Here is a 27,336-nt window from a genome sequence, read left to right on the forward strand (position 1 = left end):
TAGATTGAGGTAATGGTGCTCGTATCCTTTAGAAGTGTATCCTTTCATGTATGAGCTACTAACTCGATCCAACAGTGGCCGTACTAGCTTAAATGTAAAGCCTCTTAGGAAAAAATACTGAAAATCTGTCACGATCGGGAACTTCTCCTAACTGAATTTTAATACTTTGGACATTCTGTATCATGTTAATTGGTCTAGTTAGAAAATGAAAACATCTGTTCCTCAATTCTTAATAAAAATAGAGATAGTCCGCTAAGATTTTCTGCAATTATTGTGCTTATGCAAATAATTTTATTAACAAAACTGTTTATTTGGAACCTTGTTTAGATTGTGCATTTCAGAAAGAAATCTCTACTTTTACAATTTATACGTTATTTTCTGTAGTACTTTTGTATGAAGAATATTTTGATTACTATCTCACAATCAAATTGATACAGTAATCCAGAGAGAGATTTGACTCAGAAGTGAGGGATTAATCTGGGATTTGTTCTTTCCTGAAAACAAGCTTATCCATTTTCTCCTTTAATGATGATCTTGGAATCAGAACCTTGTGAAAACTTCACGTGGGGCAAATGTTAGTTTTAAGGAGACGAAATGATGGGCTTATAGTGAAAGCATAAGACTTCAGCATTAGAGGAGCTGGGCTTTGATCCCAATTCAGCAATGCACTGAGGCATGTGGTCAACATGCTTACGTTCTTCCCTGGAGGGGGGTAACCTGCCAGACTCTGAATGGTCCTGGAGAAGCCATTTTAATAGCTGTGATTTGATTTTTGTTGTATTTAGAATTGTCGTAATACTTAATTACTTCACAAAAGTGCGGTAAGACTTAATCTGGTGATAGCAATTGGAATAAGTGGAGAAGCATAAAGTACTGGCATTGCTGGATTTTTTTCAGTAAAAATGGAACATAATACAGGAAGTCTGCCCAGGGATGCTAGATACCTGTGTGCTTCAGGACATTCTGTGAGAGATCAAAGTCCTATTTTCATTCACTCTACTTCATAATCTAGATTCCACGCTTGTTATGTTACAGTCACCCATAAAAATAGCCAAGTCAAAAAGCATAATCTTTCTTTGCTTTCATTTGGATAGCTTTTATATCTCAGGGGGCTCTGACTCGGCTAGCAAACATGGGTCTCCAGGCTTGTTTACTTTAACTGCTAACTCAGTGCCAGCATTTGGTTCTTGTCCAGTTATTTAATCTTTGAAGCTCAAATAACTATTTGTGTTAAGTTGCTTGAGAAAGAAAAGCTTACGAGTGGACATAGCCTTGAATGGTACATCACTGCGGGCACTGACAGATCCATGGGAATTCTGTCGGCTGAGCTGAGTTTCTGCGCAGGGAGCAGTTGACCTGGTCTATGGGAAAATGCTGCTGCTCAAAAATGGATTCCTTTTGGCTAGTTAACTTTAAAGTGATATGTTATTCTTTTGTGAACTATTCAAATTATTTAAAAGACCTTTTACCGCAGTAAAATACAATGTTTTACAGCATTTTAAGGGCTTGATTTTTCATCTACATATAGATGGGAGCATGAGATGTATAAAGTTTCAGAAGTAATTAATGCTTACCAAATGAAAGCACTGGTATTTTACAAGAAGCTTATTTTTAATTTTTGGAAACCTGCAGAATGATTTTCAGCTTTTAGGCTGAAGGAACCTAATTTTGCCATAAGATCCCTACAAGCTGCTGATTTGGGTGGAGTCAAATCTAGTAACTCCAGCTCTGAATTTGGCCCTGGATCTAAAGAAGCCTTCAGTTAGATTTTGAGGGGCTAATCTGTGCTGTGTTTGGAGTAGATGAAGTCTTTTGAAAATTCTGCCATTCTGCCACTGATTTGCTACAGATACTATAAATTTGCTACTGTTGTATATATCTTGTTCTCCCTTGTTTGCTGCAATAAAAGCTATGTGAAAGGTTAAGTTTGCTTTTAAAAAGCCAGAGGTTGTGATGAAAGGTAGACATCCATCTCCTAAAATGAATAGGTTTCGCTCATCAATGTGAGCAACTTGTAGTTCATTTTGGATTAAATTTTTATTATATAGTCCTAACTTATTCAACTAATAATAGAATTGGTGGAATCAGTTCTTTAATCAACAAGATCCTTTGACTTCCATTGTAAAATACATTATGCTTTGAATATGGAATATGCAAATACTCTACCTCCCACTCGAGCTATTTTCAAGACCTTAAAAGTAGCTATAGAAGTGAAGAGAATAATAGTTTGCTTTTCATCTGGGATAAACTGACAGAAAATCGTTCAGATTTGATAGCTGTATGTGGTCACATTAAGTAAGTTTAATCCTTTACATCACTTTTATGCTATATTCCGCTGGTCAGATGAAATATCTCAGGAACTACTTGGTCGAGACAGACCACTGTGCTTCCCTTAAATTTTCCTCAGTTGGTTGGAGAGATTGTATTTATACTTCTATAATCTCTTGAAAATCACAGAAAACTTGGTATTGTCTAAACAATTGGGAAAAAAAAAAGTCTTTTGTATTAACTAAGAGGATATGCTTGAATTTGCTATGAAAAAGAATGAATTCTGGCAATACTATGTTAGGTGTGCCAAGACTATAACAAAGACGGTACGACAGTAACAGAAGTGCCTCCGCTGCGCAGTGCTGTGGCTTAGGTGACCTTGTCTATCCTTGTCCTAGGTAGTACGCACAATGTAAAATGGTGTTCCAAAGCCACACATAGTCCAATCTGCATAGAGCACATTGAGTAATTTGTGGGTTTGTTCTTTCACCAAAAACGTTTATAGCTTTTGGCTTTAAAAATAGTTCTGGAGCATAGCAAGAGAGAAGCAGCTTTGGCCTAGATATTGCACAGGATGGCAGATGAACAGGGTTGATTTCATTTCGGGCATTTTGCCCAGGACACTTTTTATAGAACATACAGTTACTCTGGGGGTTCTTAGGCTGTGGTCACATTGGTTTTTTGGATTTATTCTTTAGAAGGGAGAGGCATAGTTTTGCAAAAAGAAAAATTAATGTACATTTCAAAATCAAAGTTCTCTTATGTTTGAGTTTTAAACTTGTATCAGTGGTAGTGGGACTCCTCTTTTCTCCGTGGGGCTGCCTGCTTTATGCTCACTCTGCACATGCTGGACCCCTCCTCATCAAGGAACTTTCTGAAGCCTGTTCTTACATCATTTACTCTAATAAATTTTATTTGCTTTCCGTCTCTGGATCTGAATGCATTTTTGAGCTGTGACTGGCATTTGCCTCATAGCTCTCATGTAAAATAGAAGAATAAGAGCTAAGCCTGTGTGACAGAGGGACAGCATTAAGGCAAAGAAAAATATTACATGTTTGTTTCAACACCTGATATTTCGTATGTGTTACAAATTGAGCACACATGGATTCAGATGTAAATTAGCTAAGGCTGTTGAGCTGTAAGGTTATGTATCATTTTACTTAGTCTTTAAGAAAAATATAAATTCTCCATTACTTTAGATTTTGAGTGAAATAGATATTGCATTTCTCTGCTTCTGTGCAGTGATTCTGCTTTTATTTTTCCTGTTTTTAAAAACATAGCTAGTGATATCATTTAGGTCTGCAAGAGTCAAGGAAAGAGAACATCAGATTTTAACTATTGAGAACTATCACTGAAAAAAAAGTTTTCCCATGCTCTCTTCCAATTTTTCTGCACTTTCTTATCATGTTTCTTGGTCTGCAGAGCTCTTTGGGGCTACGCACTTCTGATCTGGTGCTTTGTCACAAGTGCAAATTACTATTACATTAACTTTTTTATTATCCATGATTCTCACAACATTTTGCAAAGAGTTTTAATTTTCCCACTGTCAAATGGTGGTGAGCAGAACTGAATGATCTCACTATTACAAATGAGTGAGCTAGGACAGAAAGCAATGGAGCTGATTTTCTTGATCTCACTCGGTGAACAAATGCAGAGCTGAAAATAAATAGACCCTGGGAATCCTGAATTCCAGTCCTCTTTTCTAAACACTTAATCTTCATTATGCAGTCCAAATAGGATAATTACATTTTATATAGCAACAGTCTGTGATAAGACCCTTTTTTTGCTTTAAGTTAAATGATATTTCTATTCTCTCTCTTTAGTTTAAACACTATGTTAATAAGCTCCGGAGCAAGAACACATTTTATAAAAAGAAGCGACTGGAAATAGCAGAAATTACAGCTGAGTATGGTATCCTCCAGAGGACAGAAGAACTTCTAAAACAGCGCCACGAGGCTATTCAGCAGCAGTTGGTAATACAAGCATTTACTGCTCCCACAGTCCACCAGCCATCCTTCCCTGATAACAGCTATATGATAAGATGGATGTTGTTTGGTTAGATTCTGATGTATATCATCCTCAGCTCTCCTGCTATCATTAGTAAAAGAGTCATTAGGGTATAAAATTTATTTTTATCTCTTGGCTATGCTAAGCTGCTGTGCTTTATGTTCAGCAACTGTTTCTTACAGGCAGTCATGACTGTTCTGCAATTTCTTTTTAGACTGAGGGGCTTGACCCTGCTTTTTAAAGTCAATGGTAGATCTTCACTAAATCCAGTTAGAGCAAGGCTGGATTCTTAAATTAGTTTTTGGTATCCACATACATAGTAAGGGCTTTGAAAATTATCAACAGCAAGAAGGATTCAAGTTACTGCTGCAAAATATGTAGGAATGGTATTTAAAAAAGAGCGGACAGGAAGGAAACATTCTAACCCCAGAATATTTAGAAGAAAATGCATTTCACAGTCAGTGAAACATTTAAAACTGGGTGAATGCTTTTTCTAAGCCAGAACAGCAGGAGAAGGATTTCTGCGATGGATAGCTGTAAGCATTTGGGGAATATACATGCATCCCAAATGCAGTACTACTGCTGTAGTATTTTCTCCCAATACCAGTATTCTTGTTATCAGAATACTTTGGATTTATTTATGTTGTATCTGTTTTGATATATGTACATATTTTGCATTTTTAAACATAAAAGTAAATACTTATTAAAAGAAAATTGGAAATGTGAAAATACATGGGATAGACTTTGGAAAGATACTCACATAAATGCAGTGGATGATGCCATGCTATTCCAATTGGGCATTCATTGTTTAATTAAAAATAAAACCAGAACTGCTCCCTGGGTGAAAAGAAGCACCTAAGCAGTAGGATCAGAGCTTTTTCTCATGATTGCTACTCAACTAGAAGAAAAGTGAATAAACACTTACAAAGTGTTTATTTACAGCAGGATAACTAATGTACACTGGTCATCTCACAGGAAAATCACAGCAGAGACAAAGCATGAGACGTTTTCCTGTGAAATGGCTATACATGGTAAACAGTATATTCTCATTCAAGTCTGACCTTTTCTGAACCACCCTGTAGTAAAACTGCAGAGCTTTGACTTCATAAAGTTCTTACCACCAGATGCCTAGTGCACACTTTTTTCCCATAGAATCAAACACACTTTTTCTAGCCCTGGGCATAACGCCCTGTCAAACTACACACTGCTATTAAAGTTTACAAAATGCTTCCATCATGGTAGCAGTAGCTATTAGTAGAGACAAATCTTTTCTTAAACATATGGTTGTAAAAGGTTTTTGAGGATAACGGACTTGGAGTTCATAGATATATGGCACTTTTAAGAAGGAATGTTTTGCTTTCTAACAAATTGTAGATGCGTGAATCAACACTTAGCTTTCAGATTTCAGAAAATACCCTCGTCACGTACTTAATGAGCAAGCATTGCTAAAGACCATTACATCAACATATAATTGAATGTAAAATTTATGTAATGTAATGCTAGAATTCGGTAAGATGGTATTAATGTTACTATAATAAATACAATTCTAACTTAGTTTTGCTTGACAGTTGTTTAAAAAATAGTTAGCTACATCTTCAGATTAAACATCTGGATTTTACACATTGAACTTCTTCAGAGCCTGGCCCAAAGCCCACTTTACTTTGTGGAAGCTTTCTGTTAATTTCATTGGGCGCTGGATGACCAAATACTGTATTTACAGAAAGTTCTTATTTATGCTACTGTACAGGCACTAGATAAAAAGTTAGTTTTTCTGGCAGCTAGATTATTAATCACTTTTAAAATACATTGATTACAGTACTTACCTTTTCTACTTTCTTACAATATTTTGACTCTGTGAAGGAATTTGCTATGTTACTTGATTAATGGATTCACATTCGGCATTTAATTTTTTGTGTCTGCAGCAAGCTATTGAGGACAAGAAAGGTATTTCTGGATATAGTTACACCCAGGAGGAGCTGGAAAGAGTATCTGCAGTAAAGAGTGAAATGGATGAAATGAAAGGCCGGACGCTAGATAACATGTCTGAAATGGTGATTTTCATCTTAAACTATTGTATTTCCTCAATTTGAATATCTGGTTCCTCAGCATATAAAACCAAGTTAAATCTTTCTTTGGGTTTTTAATTTTCTTTTAATCTATGTTTATATATTTTTAAATAATTCAAACAGTATACATCTGCAAAGGTAATCTTGAAAAAGTTTATTAAAATGTGCATTTCTTTTAATGTACAAAGAAGAAATTTAGAATTAGCAAAAAAATAAATCTTAAAAATGAATCAGAAGCATTAGGGATATCAAGTCTTGTCATCTTTGGCCTTTTACTTTTTAGTGATTTCAGGCATGGTTTCATATTTGTTCTTGCACATTATTTGAAAGAGACGAATGGTTTGTCTCCTTAACAGAATCTTTTTCTAAAATGCTTGTAAATCACTGGAGTTAAGCGTTTGTTAAAAAAGTACTTAATATGCCTAAAGAGCTAAATATCTTGTCTTTTCCTCTATAGCCTAATTATCAATTGCCCTTAGATCTGTCATGTTTTAATTTAACTTCCCACATAGCCATAGAAGCAAGACAGAACTTGAATTTCTAATTTGAAAATATTAGAAAAGAGCAAAAAGCAAAATAGCATTCTTTGAAATCATTAGGGCACTTTTAAAATAAAGTGGTATAATTAAAATAGAATGATTCTCAAATAGCTGGATCAAATTTGAATTTTCAGTATAAATATTTTAAAGTGACCTTATTTTAGCATTTTCAAACTTTATTTAACCTATGTAGCTTTGTTTGTTTGTTTTCTTAAGGATTTCTTCCTTTCTCTCAGTCCACCTCAGTGCAACTCCTTCAGTTCCCCTGCTCCTTAAGCTCTTTAGGTGTCTGGCACATGGGCTGTTTTCTGGACTTTGCTGTGATGTTCTTGGTTGAAAGAACAGGAGCAGAATTTGTCTCATTTGTGGTAACGACCCCACTGCAAGTTGGGCTCTTTCCCTTTGTAATCAGGCCTGAACTTATGTTATGTATAGTTCAGGCTTCATCACCCATTTTTCCTCTCCATATTTTGATTTACTTCTCTCTCTTTTCACATTCCTAATTATAGAAATGTACTATTAGTATCATAGTGTTAATGTATATTATTTTGTCCCTCTATCAGGTAAAAAAACTGAATGCTATGGTGGCAGAGAAGAAGGCAAGCCTAGCTCCTGTTATCAAAGAACTGAGACAGTTGCGTCAAAAGTGCCAGGTTAGTAGGAACACTTCTCTTGCTCTATGTAAATAAAGTCAGAATCAGGAGTAGGTGTAATTTACAGGTCTCTGTAGTGCTGTACAAGGACATAATCAACTGAAGGAAAGCTGGAAATAGCGGGATGGGCCAACAGTGATTTGCAACAGGCAACATGTTAAAGGCTGGAATTTGTAAAAGCTGACGGTGCAGGCACAAAATCAGGCTGATGATTTTGTCCTTTATAGCAATTTAAAAAATTACTACATTAGGGGGAAATTTAAAAAGTCATGGTTCAAAACTATAGCAAAGTTAGTTTTCAGATTGGTTTCAGAGCTTTTTCTGTACCTCAGCACTAATGATCTCAACTGATGCTCTCCTTTTTAAATGGATTGCAAATAATATCTCATCCAAATAGTTGAATACATTGATCCAAGTCCTATATTAGTCTGTAGGAATGACAGATTTGTCCATTTGTTTTCAAAATTTTAGAGCTGCAAAACATTGAGCTGCTGTAAGATGGCTCATTGCTATAGAAGCAGAGCTATTCATTTATCTATCAACCAAATTTCCAGCAAACTTACTTTAACGGTTCTATTAAAGGTGTCAACAAATGAAATCCAGCGAAGGCATTTGTGGTGTGCTACTAGAAAGCTGGCTTTTCATAGGTAGCAAGTATATTAATCCTTTCTTAATCTCTATTTTTATAATTATTTTTCCTTCCTTCTTGCAAACGCTGCCCTATTAACCTACCACATTAAAGCTCTGGATGTGGCTGTGAGGAGGAAATTTGTGTGCTATGTTGTGGTGTGTACAGCTGATCTGCCAGTATGCGGGTGGAGGCTAGTGGCTTCCCCGGGTGTAACGATACCCCTGTGCCTGCTCAGTTTATGTAAGTGTCTGTGCATGTGCCAAGAGCTGAGGTGGATGTGTGAGACCGACAAGAACACAGTCTGCTTGAATGTCACATGTCAGTCAATTGAAGAGTTCATTTATGTACCCTTTTGCCCTTTTCACATAAGGAATTAACTCAAGAATGTGATGAAAAAAAAATCCAATACGACAGTTGTGCAGCGGGGTTAGAGAGCAATCGCTCTACGCTGGAACAGGTAAGATGGTGGCGTGTTTGTGCATATTAATAAATGCTGTGCAACAGGTTACTCACTATGGTATGATATTTGCCCTGCCTTCCCTCTGGATAGGGAAAGTACAAACCCACTTCAGGTGGAAGTGAGTCAGTGGCGATCCACAACTATGCAAATCATGACTGAAGCTGCTGTGGACCAGCTACAGTCACACACATCTCCTGTTCTGAATAGCAACAAATGAACTCAGGGGTACACCAGTCCATCCACTGACGTCCAGCTGGGATTAGCAAGGCTATTGTAAAAGAAGATGCTTCTGCCAGAAATCCTGCTAACAATCTGACCATAAAATAAGGATTAATTTATTCAGACAAGTCTTTATATGCATTTAGCAGATTCATTAAATTAGCAACCAATCCAATGGATAATTAATGCACTGAAATGGATGGCAAGGATACTTCATTAAATGTGACTGTCTTGTATTCTGGCATGCAACAGTTTTTTAAAACTACTACCATGTAGGTACAGCTAAGAGCTTGTGTGTGTGTAGTTTATGCCTTACTTGAACTACAGTGCTTTTGGGAAGCGAGGTACTTAAACCAGCACACTCCTTTCAGGTGGGGACAGTGTTAATATGTTTATGTGAATCTGCTTTATCTCACTAGATCACCTCCTGTGAATTTTGTCTTGACTTGACTTGACTTGATTTTTCACGGCCTTGCCCACATAAGGAATATATTTCAAAATAAAAAAGGCCTACATTTAAAGTGTGGGTGGGTACAGAGGTAATTCTTTTCCTGCACTAAAAGTACCTTTGTATGGCTTCATCCAAGCAAAATAAAAGAATCCACAGATGAACCTACTATGAAGTAGACCTTCCATGAGAACTATTTCACAATATCATCAAGGCTTTTTTTCTTGGCAGACAAATCTTAGTCATTTTCTAACACATGATGACAGTCACATCCACTGATTAAGCTGGACATGAGTGTCAGCAAACTCTAGCAGTTGAACAGCAGAATTTGGTTTTCCAGCTGATGGTCTGAAAATCAGATGGTGACAGAGCTGTGGAGTTGACAACTGCTGTGTGACCCGGAGTACACAGATTCCATTGGGATTATTAGGTTTTTTGGCATGGACCATTTAGAGATAGGACGAACCCACTGTCTCCATACTCCTCAACATAATTATCAATTGCTAATTAACACACTATTAACATGTCTGTAGCTTCTAATGTACATTTGCAGATGTGTTCCAGGAAACGCTTATTCACAACTGCATTTAGCACTTAAGATGTGCTTAGGAACAAGAGTCTTGGCAGCACTTGTGGAGTGTCTGTTAGAAGTCAGTCTCATTAATAAACACCTATTAACAATCGTTTAGCATCTCTTAACCGTGACTGAAACTGCAAATCTAAAAAAAGCAATTGCCTTTCACTTTAAAAGAGACTTCTGTAAAGCCCAAATTATATAAACATTTAAGAAATTATCAATTCAGTGTTAATGCCTCTTTCTATTATGGATTCTCATGGCTTATATAGCAACACGGGGCATCTCCTGCGGACTTTCGGTTACCATGTCCTTTGAAATCTTATTCTTGTACTGCAGGAAGTAAAAGGACTTCTTGAGGAGTGTGTTCAGGAAGAAAGCAACTACCGTTACATTAACTGCATGAAAAGGGTAAGATCACAAGAGGGACCAAATTGTTTGTTGTGAAATGAAATAGCAATTATAGTAGATATATTTTTTTAATTACACACTTCTTTATAGAATCTAGAAGTACAGCTGCAGCGTGCTAAAGAAGAAATGAAGGCATATGTTTCTTCAGACCCACAGGAGAGACGAAAGGCAATTCGGTAAATGTATTAAAGTGTTTCCTTTGTGTTAACTTGAAGGATATTCATAAACTAAGGCTGAAGTTAGGAATTTTCTCACTGGCATTTGAACTGGAGGAGTTCACCTGATAAATTTAGAAACACTATAATAATCTAAAAATAAGCATCTCAAATTCCAGTATATACTGCTGTAAACCTACGACTTCTCTCAGACATACCAAAAGATTTTCCCTTCCTGCTGGAGATTATAGGCCCCAGATAGCGGTTTTAACTTGCAGCCCCTGTTGGCAGAAGCTCAGAGAAGCTGTGCTTCAGCTAGGTCCTGCGGGAAGTGTGGCTCTACCAGACATAATGCCCCTGCCAAGTTTCTCCCTGAAACTAGTTCTAGTTCTACTCCAGCATGCAGGAGTAGAAGTCTACCACCTCTTAGAGAGCAACCATATGCTGCCCTCAGATTCTGGCCATTTCTTGCAGATCTTCTACTCTTCTTTCAAGAAAAAAGCTATTGCCATCATTGGTACAGGCACAGAGGACTGCATATACTCATCATAAATGGATTTTGGTTTGCTCCTATTTGTAGTTCTTACTGGAGGTAGAATGAATACTGTTCTGTACCATCACACTAACCTTCATCTTTACACTCAATTGAATTTACTCCAATACAAAGACTGTTGATTCATTCTGTGAGTTTTTTCAGGACCCCCTGCCTTTGCCTGGTAGGGAGAGAAGCAGAAGAGGTTATGAATTGAGCTGATGATTTTTTTGGTGTAGTTTTCTATTTTAAATGATGCAGTCCTGCCAAAGATTGAAATGTTTTACGAGAATGAGGTATTTTGGATTAAGTATATGTGCTAAGAAGTCTAAATGTTAACATGTCGTATAGTTTTTTTTTACACATTTTACTGCATCCTACATATTTTTATAAAACTATCCTGTTTAAAATTTTTGTATATGTTCAATCATTTAATACAATATGAAAGTTGAAACAAAATTCAGACAATAAAGTCAACAAGCTGGCTCAGATCCATCAAAATTAAACATCAGGAAAATCCAAAACAAAACATTTATAACTTTCATTTGGTAAAAGTGTCAAAATACCTGCTTTTTATTCTTCATAATTAGTTTTTCAAAATTTCAGAATTTTACATGAAATAGAAATTGTTTTCCAGCTAGTTTTATCCTTGACATAAAAAAATAAATTCTTAGATGCTAGCTGTCAACAAAATAAACAAGCTTAAATTGTTGTCACTAGTTTTACAAAGTGGTCTCTTGGCTTTTGCACCACAGTATTTCTCAGTCATGAAAATATTTACTAAAACAGAGGTTTTAAAATTCACGTTTGTTCAGTTTGATCAAGGGTCTTTGGTTTATTTTTTAATGAATGGAATGAGTGAAAAACACTCTGTTTTGAGAGTAGGATTGGGTCTCCTTCAAGGTGTAGTCATTACTGTACCAAGGAATCTCCACAGAGTGTATCATTTTTAGTTCAGTGCGGAGGGGGCATCAGCTCTGCCTTGTACCTCTCCATCTCACAGTCTGCATCAATCAGCATTCCTACAGCTTGCTTTATTGCTTAGGCTTTAAAAAGCCACAGTGATGTAGTTCCTTGATGTGAGGCCTCTTCTTAGACTTCTGCATTTGTATTTCGGCAACAGGACAGATTGTAGCTTGAGATCTGTGTAATCTGTCATGTCAGAGCTGTGGTTCATGTACAGTCTTCTGTACGATGTGCCAAAACGCTTCACAAAATTGTCCCATTCACAAACCAATTTAAAAATGTGAATGAGTGACAAAGCAAAGATAGAACTACTTAACTAGATAGTTAATAGTCATTCTACATTCCATTTGAAAGCTTCACATCATCCAGCATGCTGCCGTCACAACAGGAAAAGAGAACCAGTAGTTGTCTGTCACTTCTCAAAGGAGATGGAAGAATAAATTAATTTCCCAAGATATCTGTCCTCTTAGGATTTTCTACCTTTCATAATAATTTCTGGACCTTTCCATTGCAGTGGTGGCAACGAGGGAAGCACCGTTAGTTGGTCGTGTATGTAATCAAGTGTCATTCCATATCACCAGAGGCAATTTCTTCACTCATTGTGGAGTGAAAAAAAGGCAGTAGTTGACCACTAAGATGTTATGGGCTCTGGAATGGGGCCCTTGACAGGGATAGTGATGTGTCAGACTGAATGAGGAAACTCCAGGGATCCCCTCAGGAGTCACTCAGAGATGAGGTCGTCTTCCTCCATCAGATCCTTCATGAAGTAGAAGTTGTCCTGATGCACCTTGCGCTGGTACCAGTGCAGCTGCATCTCCTGCTGTTCTAGAACATGAGGCAGAGATCACTAGGAAATGACAGGCTAAATTAATATCCATCACAGAGACCTTCTGCAAGACTCTGAGGCGTGAAAATGTTTACACTGTGTAGTAAACAATGTAGGAAAAATAAGAGTAAGGAAAGAATCAAAGCTACTAATGTTAGGGTGGGAGAAGAAAAAGACGAGGAGATAGAAGGTGAGTGGAAGGTAAGAAGCCTCTTATTCCATCTCACAAAATCATGGAAGGCTGTAGGAAATAAGAAATTAATCTAATTTCTTATGAAAGATGAGGGAACAGCAAAATTAAGCAGAAGGATGAAAAGAGAAGTGGCTGTGAGAAAAATCTTAGTGACGATGTGAAAATTCATTAGTCTGAAAAGCAGGCCAGCTCAGCCGAGCAGCTGAGAGGAAATGCGGGTCAAACAGCAGGCACTGCCCTTTTTTGGCCTCGCGGGGAAGGGGAGGGTCTGAGTTTACTCACAGATGCTAAGCAAAAAACGCTCCAACTCAAATACTCGTGAAATGAACATCCACAATGTGAGTATTCACACGGACAAGCCATCAGAGCCAAACGCTGGAATTCAGTGTGAGTCTAGCTATGTAATTCCAGGTATGGTGAGGAGAATGTGAGCGGAGCATTACCACTCTCTCTGCTGTCCCTGGTTCACTTGCTAACTGTGGGCACAGAAGCAAGGGAAATTACCCTCGCACAGTGACTATACACATTTTTGACCTTCTGTAAGAGGTCACAGACCCATCACATTTAAATGAATTACAACAAAGTTCAATATAGAGATCTTTGCAAAATATAAAATGAGACGATAATTTTTTTTTCTACACATCCTTTTAGAATGTGAATGTATTTTTCAGCAGGCACTGGAATGTAAACGGAGTAAAAATGAACCATAAATAGAATAGCACTTTCCTAACAACGTATTGAACAAAAAATGTCTTAATTCTGTCCCTCCTTATTGAATATAAACTCTCTGTTCCGTGGAGTCACTTCTTAGGAATGTGAAAAGTTAATTTTCTTCTCTAAAAATAGAAAGTTGTGGGTTTTTTAATGAAGTTACTAAGTTGCATTCTTTCCAGTCATCATTATAAATAGTAAAGAAAAACTTACTAGGAAAGACATCTAATCTTCTGATGATTACTTTGAAAACTCTACTTAAAAAGAAAAAAAGTATGTTCTCGAGGCCAAACATGTGCGAACATATGCTGTGTGCCAGTGGAAATAAGAAGATTCAGTGTGGCTTTCCATCTCTTTGATTTGGTGGGGATTGCTGGGGATCAGCTGTGCAACGCAGCACTTAGAGCAGCCTCAGGACGGCTCTGATTTGGTCTGGCTAGAATTGTCCAAGAGTGCGAGATCATAAAACGATGCAGCTTCATTCCTTGCCCGTGTGTTCCGCAGCGAGCGTGGCAGGCAGGACCAGGTGGCCAGGGGCCCAAGTGCTCCGGTCGAACGCCTGGAGTACTCAGGGAAATGGAAGGAATATAAGAAACGTGGTGCCTTGGTTCTACATGGCTGCTCACCACGCTCTAGCAAACCTTCACACTCTGGTGTCATGAAGGCTGATATTTCTTCCTGGAAATTAGGATTTCTCCATGCAATGTTCTTCTACCCTGGGCAATTTGGAAATTTCTTCAGATGAGCCGGGTTATTTTGTATTCCATAACAAATTCTCAACCTCTAAGTGTACCCGTTACACACGAATTATAATAATTGATTTTTTTTTTTAAGTGAATCGGTGAAGGGTTTTTTTATTGTCGCATTTCCAAAAAAATTAAAATAAGTACATAGTAATGTATCTCAATCATGCTGTTACGGTTTGCATATTATATTGTCAGGTTTCATGTATCAAGTTTGCATATGTCAGAAAGTGATCCAGCCACTTGTTACAGACAGAGGTGTACAGCCAAGATTTTTAATAATGAATGTCAACAGTTATGCTTCTAAGCCTATATTTAGGCACCTAAATGTGACGGCTGTTTTCTGAAAGTGAAGAACGCACAGTGGTTCCATTGCAGTCGTTGGATTTGTCAAACCTGGGGTGAAATACTATTCCCCTTCGTTCCTGTATTTTCCCACTCATTCTAACGCTGCATTCACAGGAATTAAGGGCTGTGGATTTGTAAACTCTGATGCTGGTACAAATGAGGCCACTGGCTAACCTCAGAATATCTCAGGATAAATGCATTATTAAAAAGGGATCATGTATATCTTATCTAAATGATCTTGCTGTTGTCTTCAAGCTGGAAGGAGCAGTAATGATGCCTGCTTCAAAAATATAAGAGATCTTATCCAATATCACTTTTCCCAACTGCACAACTGAGAGAATCGGAGAGATGTGATCCTTGATGTTGTCCAATGATGAAAAGGTTTCTTCATGCTTCCTCTTCTGTCTCATTTATGAACCCCCCAATCCCTTCATAATGTTCCATGATTGCATCATTGTTCTGTTCTATTACATAGAACCAAATGAAATCGTAATAAAATTATTTTATATTTCCTTTAGAGAACAGTATACACGAATGATCCTTGAACAAGAAAACCTTGGGAAGGTAAGAATGAGGTTTTTACCTTGTAAAAACATTGTACAGCTCATATTTTTGTGGGGTTTCTTACTAATGAGTGGTCAGTCTTTTATAAAAAGCATATTGCAGCCTACAAAGAAAATTCCATTACTGCTGGCATTGGTAACTAATACCCTGAAAAGAGATCACGCTTACTCTTCAGGGCTTGATTTCCTGCAGAGTATAGCATGAGCCGCTTGTAAAAGATAGTCAAACAGCTTAACATGACAGCACATTCCCTGAAAACCATTTGGATAAGAAACTGAAACATGGGCATCACAAACTGTGCCAGCTCAAGTTTTATGTTGTATATAAAGCAACCTGTTGAAGACAATAAATTTTGAGCCTGTCAGCCTTATCACTGTTATTAAAGGCCAGGGGATCATCAGCGCTGCAGTGTTAAACAAAAGCAGTTGTCCATTTTTAATCTTGCACGAAGCTCAGATCAGCATGGACGAGGTTCACACTAAACATCTTTCTTTTCTTAGTTTCCTTTTTATGACTCTGTGAGTGATTTTTACAGGTTTAGGCTGCCACTATTAATAATCAGTAGCGGGTTTAATTGTAAAACATTGATTTCCTGTTTATATTATGATATGAATCCACTGCAGGTTGCAACTTGATACTGCAAGAGCTCTGTATGGAAATGAGCTCAGATTTTTAGCATAACTTCTCCAATAGATAAGACTATTATTTAGACAGTTTTGAACCATTGAAATAATTGTCAATCCATACAAAGCAGATATCTGAGTCCCAGGTGTTAATGCATTTATCACTTGCAAGGAGTGTTATCAGCTTGAACAAAATAATATTTCAGTAGCATATAAAAATCTTTGTCATTCCAAGCTGCCTATGCAAGCAATTTTTGTGGTGTAGAACTGTTCCAGAAATCTAATCTTTTTGTATTTTTGACAGAAATTACGAGAGAAGCAGAAAGTTGTACGGGAAAGTCACGGGCCAAATATGAAGCAAATTAAAATGTGGCAGGATTTTGAGCAGTTAATGGAATGTAAGAGAGAATGTTTTCTGAAACAACAGAATCAAACAGCTATTGGTCAAGTCATTCAGGAAGGAGGTAAAGATAGGCTTGTATTATGAATTCTGCCTCCTCATACCAACATAAAGTCAGAAGACAGTGTGTTGGCTTCTTAAAGGTAACTTCTTGCTATGTATTGTTGCTTTCATCATTTTTACATAAATTTGTTGTACATTATTTGGTTTTGGTGGATAAAGAGCACAAATAACCACTCCATGAAGCTTTTCCTCCATGGTCTAAGTGACAACATAATGTCGTTAGGAAGATCTGTTATGAGAGCTGCACTAGGGTGAACCTCATCGTAAATCTTTGTTTTATGAGGCTGGGAATGGCATGCATCTGCAGAGAGATCAAAGGAAAAGAAATCCTTCTCCAGGGTCACAGAAAACCTACGTAATTGCTCTGCTAGTTATTCTGTATCACTAAGGTTACATTTTTGCAGGGCCTGGGAGTTGATATTGTATAATTGTGGGCCTCCTGGCTTGGCCCTCTCCTTCCCTATTGTCTTTATTCACTCAGTGTGACTGGCCAGAATGGAGCCATTTTCGCTCTGAGCTGCACAGACCTTGCCCGCACACTCCTAGTCAGACTTTCCTTGCACGGTTGAATTAAACTGATTGTGCTTCTAGGAGACAGTTCATCACTACAGCGTCAGGAGTATGAGTTCTGAGAACAATTATTTGAATTCTGAGATTTTTCCATTATCTTTTGTTGTTGTTTTTAACAAATGTATTTTTCTTGCACATATACCTTCTAATTTTTCTGAGTTGCCCATGTGAAAGTGTCGACTAAAGGCTTTCTCACCGAGGACATTTTGTGCTGTTTGGTGTGTGCAGTGGGGTTCCAGAGTGCTTACGCTGCCCAGAGAGGGTCACCCCAGGGACAGAGAGTTGTTGATGGATGTAAAAGTGGCACAGTGGCTCCCACGTATGTTTGGATATGCAAAACAGGCAGATAGGTGAGGCTGCCGTGTGCTCTGGCTTTGACCTGTGAGCTACAGACAACTGTCACTGCCCTGAAAATTGCATCAAGACCCACAGCTGACCCAGGATAAGAGGAATGTAGGTGAGGCTTGAAACTGTCCCTCACGCTTCATCATTTCGGATGAGCACCTCTTAGCCACAATCAAAGATCAGAAGCAGAGAGATAAGTCTGCAGGACCAGAACTCTTGCTATTCTTTAGTCTCTTGGCTTATTGAATTTCTAGATAGAGTTGGGGTGGGTCTTTTTTAGTTCTTCCTGCCTGAAGTAGAAAGTATTTTCAGGACATAAAAAACAATTTTGCTTTCTCTGGTACCTAACTATGAGATCTGCTGCTGCTTTCTATATCAAGAGAGAGTATGGTAATTATATAGTTCCTAGTTTGCCTTTGCATTGAATATATTTGTTAACAGAACTAAACTAAAATCTGATGACTACATTTTGACTGTATAGTATTCTTTTTTTTTTTTTACATTTCTTAAGAAGGTAAATTGTTAGTGACAAGTAGCTTGCTGGGCCACAGGAAAACGAAGTTTGAATGGGTCATTTAATGACATTTATTTCAGATGCCCCCAAAGGGTTCAAAACTGCAGCGTATGTGTAAGGAGTGGGTCTCAGATCCATAGATTCCCAGGACATCCTCCTGTAAGCCCTCCCACGCTGCTGAATAGCCGAAGATAGTCTTTCGCAACAGCTGCACACTAATCTTTCCCAGGACAGGGAGAAGCAGCACGTTTTCCCCTACACACATTTACAGGGAAAAAACAGGTAGAGTTGGCCGGGGTGGGGAGAAGGTAGGTGCAGCTTCCCTGAGTTGAGAACTCGAGGCAGGCAGGGAACGGGCCTTGGTAAGGCGCCAAAGGGAGCCGTATCGATCGGAAACGGGGACGCTCCGGACAAGGACGTGCAGCCTGTATAGTGTGGGCAGAGCCGCCTCCAGAGACACCTACACGTGATGTCCCTGCTGGCCCTGTGCCGTTATCACCCTACTTCACCTGCGTTGCACTGTGGGACCTGTTGAGCTGAAGAAAATTACAGGAGTCGCAGGCCTGGACTTGTAAAGGAGGGTTTTGCTGAATACTTGCCAGCTATAGTAAAATAATGCAGACAACTAGATAGGAGACATACTGAAAACATGGGATAATCACCAAAAATGGGCATTTAGGTTACTTAGGAATCAGCCTATGGTTCAGAGTCAGCAGACAGGGCAGGGAGAAAGGGAGTTTTATATACTTCAAGTCCAAACTTTTAACAAAACCCTAGAAACCCTATTTGACTAGACCATTTATGCGAAGATGGATTACATGGATTAGCCTGCTGCCCAAGAAAAAGCAATGCTTCTGAAATTCATAGCAATGATGTAAAGTAAGATTGAGTATAATAATTTTTTGTTTTTCTGTTCAGTTACCCTAAAAATAGTTCATCTTTTTTCCTTGTAGAAACAGTTTATTGCTGGTTACTCAAAGATGACGTGATTGTTGTTCTGATCTGATTAGTGTTCTGTCATTTGTACTGCACCAAGAAAGGGCACACAGATTATACACTACAGCAGCAGCAAAATGACCTTCTGAGATGAAGCAGAAAATCATAATAACCGTTATGAAAAGAAAATTGGAAAAACTCAAATGCTATTTTTAGCTTCTTATATAAATGTACATTTAATAAATGCAACCTTAATGGATTCTGTTCACTGGCTTTTCGACCTAGTTCATGATTTGACAGGAGCATTCAAAAATCTTTGAATTTCACAGTTATATCTTTACTTCCTCACTTGCAACAAAAAACTTACTTCTAATTTTTTTGCTTTGTTATTATTAATAACCTAGCTGGTTAACTAATAAGATTAAATATACCATATAGAAAAATACCTGCCTTTCCCTTGTGAAGGTCCAAATAAAAAAATGTGTGAAGCCAAATCTGGAGCTCCAGCACTTAGCAGATTTCTTCCAGTTGGAACACTGATCCGAGCAGTCACTCATGAGCAGCAGCTTACTTTGCTTCAAGAGGCTTCTCCTTATCTTTACCCCACGCTGGATGAGGAAGTATTCCAGCTCTAGAACTACTCTAGTATTCTGCAGCTTTGCATTTATTTAGTCTTGTTGACTTCAGCTGTCCTGAGAGCTGCAGCAAGTTCCACGTAGACCTGAGAGATGAGATAATGACTAGAATCAGCAATAGGCATGAGGAAACAGTACCTCTACCAGGTTATATGGCCAGCCGTTGTACCAGCTGGATAGCAGATTATTTTGATTATATTACTGGTACCATCTTACTTCCATTTGAACGATAATAAACAAAATATATGTTTTTAGAGTTCCTTAAGTAATCTAAACCTAGGATTACTTATTTGTATATCTTTACTCACATGGATAGTACTACTAATAAAGTCATATGCGTATAGTTGCCCACAATCATAAAAGTTAGGCCCTGCTGCTACAGTATTTATTCTGTTTAAATATACTGATTTCCAGAGCTTTCTTGGTAAGGTTTTCCTGCAGTATGATGCTGCTTACTGTTACAAAACACAACACAGCAGAAGTATTTAGCAACAGTTCAGTGCCTAGAGAATGTCCTCACAGGGAGGGTGTTGTGATTAATAAGCAGGGATAGTATCGTACCCAACAAGCAATAGGAAAGCTGTTCTCCGAGTGACTTGCCGGTTCAGGAACTGGAAATGAAGTACAGAGCTGCTTCTCCTTAGATCACTATTTCACGTCTGGCTCAGATGAGCAGCGAGGGAAAGCTCACTGCTAACTACCTGGTGTTTGTCCTCAGCAAGTGATCTATGCAGAGTGATTTGGCAGTATCAGTCTAATTCCTAAATCACCGCGCTGGCAGTGTTTGGCGAGCCTGGAGCCAGCTTCCACGGGAAGGCAGACAGATGTACGACTGAAAGACCACGGAGGCTGAAGTGCTGTCACCCCAAAGGTGTGCCCTCGGGAGAAAGGTCGTGACACGTTGACCCGGTGGAGTGTGAGAAGCTGTGACTCCGTCACCCTGTCAGTGGACGAGGAGAACACTGATGCTTGCAGATCTGGTTTCTCTCGTTGGCCCTGTATTTGCTCAGACTTAAGTGAAAAAAATAAAGAACTCCAGCTGAACGTGTGCCCTGTGTTATCATTTGTAGCCGTAGGTTTCCTGCTGAAGGAACGCTCTTAACTCCTCAGCTGCTTTTCTCTGTTGCAATTTGTAATGGAAACAGAATTGAAATTTTCACGGACATGCCAGTGTTCCAGTGAGGAAGTATTACACGAATCAACAATTTTATCACAAGGTACCACCTGTCTGGACAACACCCAATTGGGTGGTTGTTTTCTAACAATCAGAATTTGACTTATTTCCAGCTTGTTTAAAGAGTTCTTTAAATTCCCAGCATGAATTTAAAATGGGTTCTCCAAATTCTCGGTGTCTCTCTTTGTGCAGCGTTAGGTCTGCAGTAGCAGCCTCCAAACTCCCAAGGCAATCCAGTTTAGTCCAAGGTCATTGGGTGAAAAGGGTATTTTTCACAATTGCATTACACTGATTTTCATGATTCTAGTTTGCAGATAAAAAACCACTGTAAGACACTGCGCTGTGGTGATGTCAAACTCTGGTGCTTGAGGCGGGGAGCAAACATATTCCAAATAATCATCAGGAACTGTGAGACAAATCATGCTGTCCTTACTTTCACAAACCCTCACTGACTTCAGTGGGAGTTTTGCCAAAATAAGGTCTGCTGGATTTAGCTCTGTATTCTTCCTCCTGACAGAACAAGCAGGAATTAAAGGGCCAGCATTAGCTTTATAAGACACAGAGGAAAAAAAAAGAACTGTAATTATCTACAATAACGACTCTCATCCAACACAAATCAATGTTCTATTAGACACATTCAAATTTAGAACAAAAATTAAATGTTTGTGGAAGTTTTTCTCAGTGCAAACAACCAAAATACACAAGTCCTTAGCAATATGGTTTGATTTTTATTATCCATCTATGAGATGCTGTCTTGCACAAATCTAGTGCTGAAGTATTTATAGTGTTTATCACTAAAATACAACTTTATGCATTACCTTGTATTTGAAGGCCTCATTTATATTTATTATTTAAAAAGTAGTACATTTTTACCTTGGTTTTTGCATTTCCATTCCTCGTCATTTTGAAAAAAGTATGTTTTTGCAAACTAGGGTTTGCACAACCAGCATTTGCTGAATGCCAAGAACTAGAGTTCTTTTCCTGCAAATGGATCTACTCAAGCCAATCTCTATTATACTGTTTCAGCTCAGACTGTCATTACAGAATACCATGTCATTTTTAAGCTTCTAAATTTTACTGCAACTGCTCAAGTTTTAAAAACACTCATTTATACAATAAGCACTTAATTAGGACTGCTTTTTAAATAGGATAAAGCCCAATCCTGCACACAGTGCTAGAAAAATTGCAGTTCATAGGAGTATGGAAAATGGGATCTTACCAGTTTTCAAAGATAAATTCCTTTCTCTCTCCCTACTTCTTTTCCCTGGAATGAAATAGAAAATATGCCTGGCACTAAGGGAGCAACAACACCAGGACCATGAAGGCATACATCACATCCAAATAATAACCAAGTAAGGGAAATAATGAAGGAATTAATCTCACAATTTCTCCTTTATAAATTTCACAACTGGTTCATACTGAAGAAAACACAAAATTGTTGATTAAGATTTTCTGCAATTAACATTTGTGGGGTTTTTTTAAAATTAGATTAATGTTTTTTAAATAGTTGAAATTCTAGGATGATAAAATATAAAGAATTCAGCAGTTTACTTGGTTTATGGTATTGCAGCATTTTCTGGCAGGTAGACCAATGTTTAAGCATTTCTTTGCAGTTATCACAGAAATCTCAGAGCCATTAGTGAAGAATTACCAAAAGCAAAAAGGCATGATGAATTTGGGATTCTAAAAATTGAAAATCTAAAAATTAAAAATCACATGAAAATTACGCATTTTGCTTATCAGCTGCTGTTTCACTGATGATTTGCTCCAAGACTGCATTCTGTGGACTGCAGCATTCGAAAACTTTGAATAGTTTTAGGTATTTATAAAACATTGTACCCATCTCCCTTATTCTGTGCTTTAGAGCTCCCCATGTTTTTATAGCATATTAAAAAGAAAACAGAACTCTATCAGAACATTGAAAATCACCCACAGACAACCTGTTCCACTAATATTTTACATTCATGTGGCATCTTTTGTTCTAAAGGATTTCTCCATTTTCATTTTATGTAGGCTGACTCGACTGCTCAGGTATCTGCATGAGTGAGCCATGAAACAGTGAGAGGTCTAGTTAATGGTCAGAGGACAGTAATGAAAATTGGGAATTTATTATTTCACGGGCAATGCCAACATCATCTCAAAATTAAGTCTCCTTAGGAAAGTATCTCCCACAGCTAATAACTAGAAAGCAATCTGAATTCTTCTAACAAAGAGGTGGAGCGTGGCATACTTCATAGCAGGTTGTTACCGTTGTGCTTGCTATTCCTTTTCTAATTTTATTTACTACACTGTACCTCAACCATTTGTATGTGAAATGCATCACTTTAAAATCAATATACACTGAAGGTTCTTTTGTGCTTGTTGATTTAATTGAATGAAGTGAAGGTTGATCGTAAAATACGAGAGGGAAAGAGAGAACTCATATACTGGAAAAAGCACTATAAATATTTTCCTGGGATCGTTAACACAACCTTATAACACTTCGCCCTATGTAGCGGAAAGAATTATACAATCCTTTTATGAAATGTCTAAAAAGTGTTTACAATTCCATCCCAAATTAATGTGGCTTTTTTCTTTTAAATGTAAAGAAAACATCCCATAATTCTTAATTCTGTTCTCAAAGTTATTTTCAACCTTTGAAGGGATTCACTTGCTAGTGACTTGGCAGTGTCAAGCAAATGTTCGCCTTTTATTCTGACACTTCTTGAAGAATTTGATTGAAACTATATATGTCTAGATAACACCCAACAAAGTGCTCCTCTTGCGTTTGTTTCAAGATATTTTTGGAAACAACAGAGGCGACCTTGGATGGAGCTGCTTTTCCAATTTAGGACTTCATTTGGTCTAAGAGAGTAAAATCATACTCTAATCCTTTTGTGTACCCACAAATAAGACAGTTTTATTTTATGCTATTGTAGAATTGTTTTTCTGTACCTTCTTTGCAGTGTCGATCTGTTTAGGATAAGAATTATTTTAGATAATCGACAGTTCCTTTCAAATGTACATATAAATAGTCCTCCGAGGTATCACATATCCCTTAAAAATATTGTGTAATCTAAACAAACAGTGGTCCTTTATGTAATGCCTTTGCTCCTTCAGAACTAGTGTTAATAAATAAGCGTTAGCCTTTGTCTTTGCTTATAGACATGAAGAATCTGATTTCAAGCCAGAGCTCACACAGACTTGATGTAAAGTCTAAATGAGGAGAGTGGTAATGCTGGCGAACGCTCTGTGATGGGACTGCCACCTGTCCCGATCCCAGGAGAAATATTGTTTGTCAAGCTTCAAGTTTAAAAGCCAAGGGTAGGAGCCAGGTTCTCTGTACATCTAGAGCGGGGTGATTGTTTCCTTCTGGCTTTGGTTTGCCAGCTGTGCAATTGTATCTGTAAAATTTTATTACATCTAATCACTTAAGATGTTTTAAATAGTTTGCACTTAATTTGCAATATAATCGATATATTTTAATTCATTTGTATTACTCTCTGCTATAGGCACACTGCACTCTGTAACAAAATGGAATTAGTTTGTTGCAATGATAATGCAGTTTCGCTGCTGTGACTAAAACCAGAATTGACAGAGTACAGTATTCTTGTAATTTATCCTGTACAATATTTACTCTTTTCAGTAATAATGTTGTCCAGTGTTACTGAATGATCAAATACAAAGTATAATATGGAAACTAAATCTAGACATGCCAGTGGAATCTATTTGACATAAGCGATATATGCAAATGCAGATGTAAATATACCACTTGGGAGTATATTGTTAATATTCATTTGATCACAGTGTCAATGCATATTTTTGTAGCTCTATTACAGAATTACTGTGACTGATGGCTCAAGTTGTAACTCTAGAATATCCAGTTTGCTGATTGTATGGCCTAGTCATGTAAAGTAACTGTGGACAGCTGAAGAGAAGCAACTCTTAAGTGATCCTGTGAACCTGTATGTGTGTGAGCATGACTGCATTAGCATATGCACAAAGCAGGGTAAAATAAACTGTTCGGTATAGCAACTTTCATCACAGAATCTCAAAATAATTTAACAAAAACCACTTAGTAAAGTCTGTTGGCCATACAGCCAGATAAAAGTCGCTGCTATTTACATTATTTACTAGATGAACAAACCACAGTATGGAAGGAAACAGAAGCAAAACTGGGAATCTAGTCCTTGTCCCTGGGCTGTGGTCTCAGGGCATGCCCAGAATTCCCAACCTGTTCTCCCTGAGAAACCTCCTGAGTCTCGTCCTGAGCGTGGCTGTTCAGACCCCCCAACCCTCATCCTAGCCCGAGGTTTGGTTTATTTTCACATAAAGGAATGATATAGCAAACGTCACAACATTTCCCAGGGCAGTAGTCAGTGTCCTAGCTTTGAGTATCCTCAGCTGACCCCTGCCACTCCCTAAAAGTAATTCAGAAGTAAAATGTCCGTACACTTGCAATGTGATAATTCATTGAAATGTGTAACGGAAAAGTCATAACAGATACAGATAAACAAATATGATGCAGACAAATGTAAAGCTGTTTCCTGAAGGAGTTTTTAATTAAATTGTAACAAGGAAATTCAGACATAAAAAGCATCACAACTACCTTCATTGAGCTAATGGAGTCAACAAAACTAAATGTGAGGTTTTCTTTTACCCCGAGATCTTTTTATAATCCCAGAGAGATAAATATCAGGAGAAGCAGTCTGAAATAGAAACACTGTGTGTGCGTGTGCACGCATGCATGCAAACGAAGATTAGGTCTCTCAGTTATAAACCTGGGGCAACTTGTTATTTGTGTGCCTATTCTGTGTACATTTTTAGCTTTTTACAAGTGTCTGTGCCGTAGCTGAAACACTTTGATTATATAACCTAGCACAGAAATAACAGGAAATTTTCTTTTTTCTTAAACATCTAGAGGAAATGAAGAGATTTTGAATATTATTCAATGTTTTCTTCAAAAAATGTAAAGATGCATGCATGTGAAAGCACTACCAGAGGAAAACGGGCTGGCTTAGGACATGGGAAGGGATGGGTTTGTGCTGCTGGTATATTGCCCCAGGCAGCTCTGGTCAGAGCTGCTGCTTCTGCTTGGCTGGTCTACTCCTCAGTGTACTGGTACGGAACTAGTTGGAATTAGACATCAAATAGAAAGCCAGATTTATCACTGGAGCACTAAATTTTGCTTTTTTATGTGAGAACAAATCCAGGGTAACCTCAGTTAATGAATAACCCAGTCAGTGGTGATAGCTCCTGTTTAGTCTGATAAATCTGGCCTTAAACAAAACCTGAGCTTCTGTTGATACGTGCATAGACCACAGGGGAGTAAAACCATTTTCCCCAAGAAAAATTTCAGTCTCAACAGAACAAAAAAATCAAATCTTCATATTATTTCTTTAGTAAACTGAAAAATCATGTTTAAAAACCCAACTTTTTAATGCAAAGTAAAATTTTTCAAAAGAAAACATACTTTTTGAAAAAAAAAACGTTCTTTAGTCAATACAATAAAATAAAACCAACTCGAATAGCTTTGATGGAAATGTTCTCCTTACTTACAAGATGTACAGCCTGTTACTGTGTTGTTCCATTAGAATCAGATGAACTCTTCACAGCAGGCTCAGTTTATAGTATTATATTCTCCAAGGAGAGGCATGGATACCAGAGTTTCATAATAAGGGAATTTTTCTTTGATACAGCAGCTGAATCAGAGCCCATTTTACCTGCAAATACATAGTGCTGGTGCAATTTATCTTTGTTTGAAACAATCCATATGGGTACATCCAGTTTTTATAAAAGGGCATTCAACAAATAGAGTGGTTTGCAATGTTATTGCTTCACTGATGCATAAATATTGAATATCTAAACACATCATTAGCTAATTAAATTTGGGGTGATTATTGGCCGGAGATGAAGCACACAGTAAATAGGCCTGGATTAAGCCTGCCCTCTTACTGCACATACTATGGTTGCTCCCTGAATACAACAAGGATGTAGGTTTCCAGGAGATTAAGTCCAGCAATAATTTGCACCTGGAATCTAAAAGAAGGCCAAAAAACATTAGATGGAGCTTCTTAAATTGCAGAGTGCTGCATAGGCTGTATGGAGCTTAAGCCAAAGCTTCTTCAAAAACAAAGTATCTCCAGTAAAATCATAGTGAGAGCTCTGCTTTTAACTGAAATCATTACTTGGTATATACTAATACATTCTGTACAATTTATCTTTACAAGGCACAGACAGTAAACCAAAACTGACAAAATGCTGTTTCAAAAGAGAAACCTCACATACATGAACTCCACGCACACACCTCCTGCCGTTACACCAGAGCCAGCAGTAATCCCAGCCAATCTGCCCAAAGCAGAGCCATCAGAATAGGACTGCTGTTTCATAGCCACCACTGCACTAATGGCAAAAAAAAAAATCAGTCCCCACACGCATGTTCCTCCAGTTGTAACCACCTTGTGCTTCATCAGCAAACTGCCTGGATGACTGACTGCGTGTTACGAGTTTTGGAGAACCGACCCTTCTGAAACCCCTTTTTCAAGGCTTGTTTGCAGCCACACATTGTCGACACACAAGTCCACAAACGCAGTATTTATAAGACACTGTATGCAGGCTCACACTGTTTGCATAATTTTTAAAAGATGAATTATTATTTTAAGTGCTGTCAACAAGCTAAAGGGTCTACATGAAGATGAGTGAGCTAGTTAAAGAACATGAAAGAAGCTGGGTCATGGGCAGAGCACACTCCCACTTCCAGTGCCTGTGAAGCAAAACAGCTGC

General features: G+C 37.9%; 1 protein-coding gene and 1 long non-coding RNA gene across 8 annotated transcripts in view; one reads left to right on the forward strand and one right to left on the reverse strand.

Annotated features, from left to right (window-relative positions):
• The window catches only part of IFT81 (intraflagellar transport 81), a 45,938-nt gene extending 25,494 nt beyond the window's left edge, over positions 1-20,444 (forward strand). For 3 of the 4 annotated variants that reach the window (XM_074843807.1, XM_074843808.1, XM_074843809.1), the window contains 8 exons: positions 4,092-4,241; positions 6,198-6,326; positions 7,444-7,533; positions 8,535-8,621; positions 10,205-10,276; positions 10,367-10,452; positions 15,269-15,314; positions 16,242-20,444. In XM_074843807.1, the coding sequence (XP_074699908.1) occupies positions 4,092-4,241; positions 6,198-6,326; positions 7,444-7,533; positions 8,535-8,621; positions 10,205-10,276; positions 10,367-10,452; positions 15,269-15,314; positions 16,242-16,424 (843 nt within the window). In that variant the 3' untranslated portion in view covers positions 16,425-20,444. The remainder of the gene's footprint in view (positions 1-4,091; positions 4,242-6,197; positions 6,327-7,443; positions 7,534-8,534; positions 8,622-10,204; positions 10,277-10,366; positions 10,453-15,268; positions 15,315-16,241) is intronic. The other variant, XR_012625605.1, reaches the window with a different exon arrangement.
• LOC141931527 (uncharacterized) overlaps positions 19,352-27,336 on the reverse strand; it is a 30,000-nt gene continuing 22,015 nt past the window's right edge. For all 4 annotated transcript variants that reach the window (XR_012625607.1, XR_012625608.1, XR_012625606.1 and 1 more), the window contains 3 exons: positions 26,113-26,276; positions 19,962-21,084; positions 19,352-19,486 (listed from right to left, as the gene is read on the reverse strand). This is a non-coding gene — a long non-coding RNA (uncharacterized LOC141931527). The remainder of the gene's footprint in view (positions 19,487-19,961; positions 21,085-26,112; positions 26,277-27,336) is intronic.

Source organism: Strix aluco, chromosome 18, assembly GCF_031877795.1.
Source record: "Strix aluco isolate bStrAlu1 chromosome 18, bStrAlu1.hap1, whole genome shotgun sequence".
Classification (NCBI taxonomy): domain Eukaryota; kingdom Metazoa; phylum Chordata; class Aves; order Strigiformes; family Strigidae; genus Strix; species Strix aluco.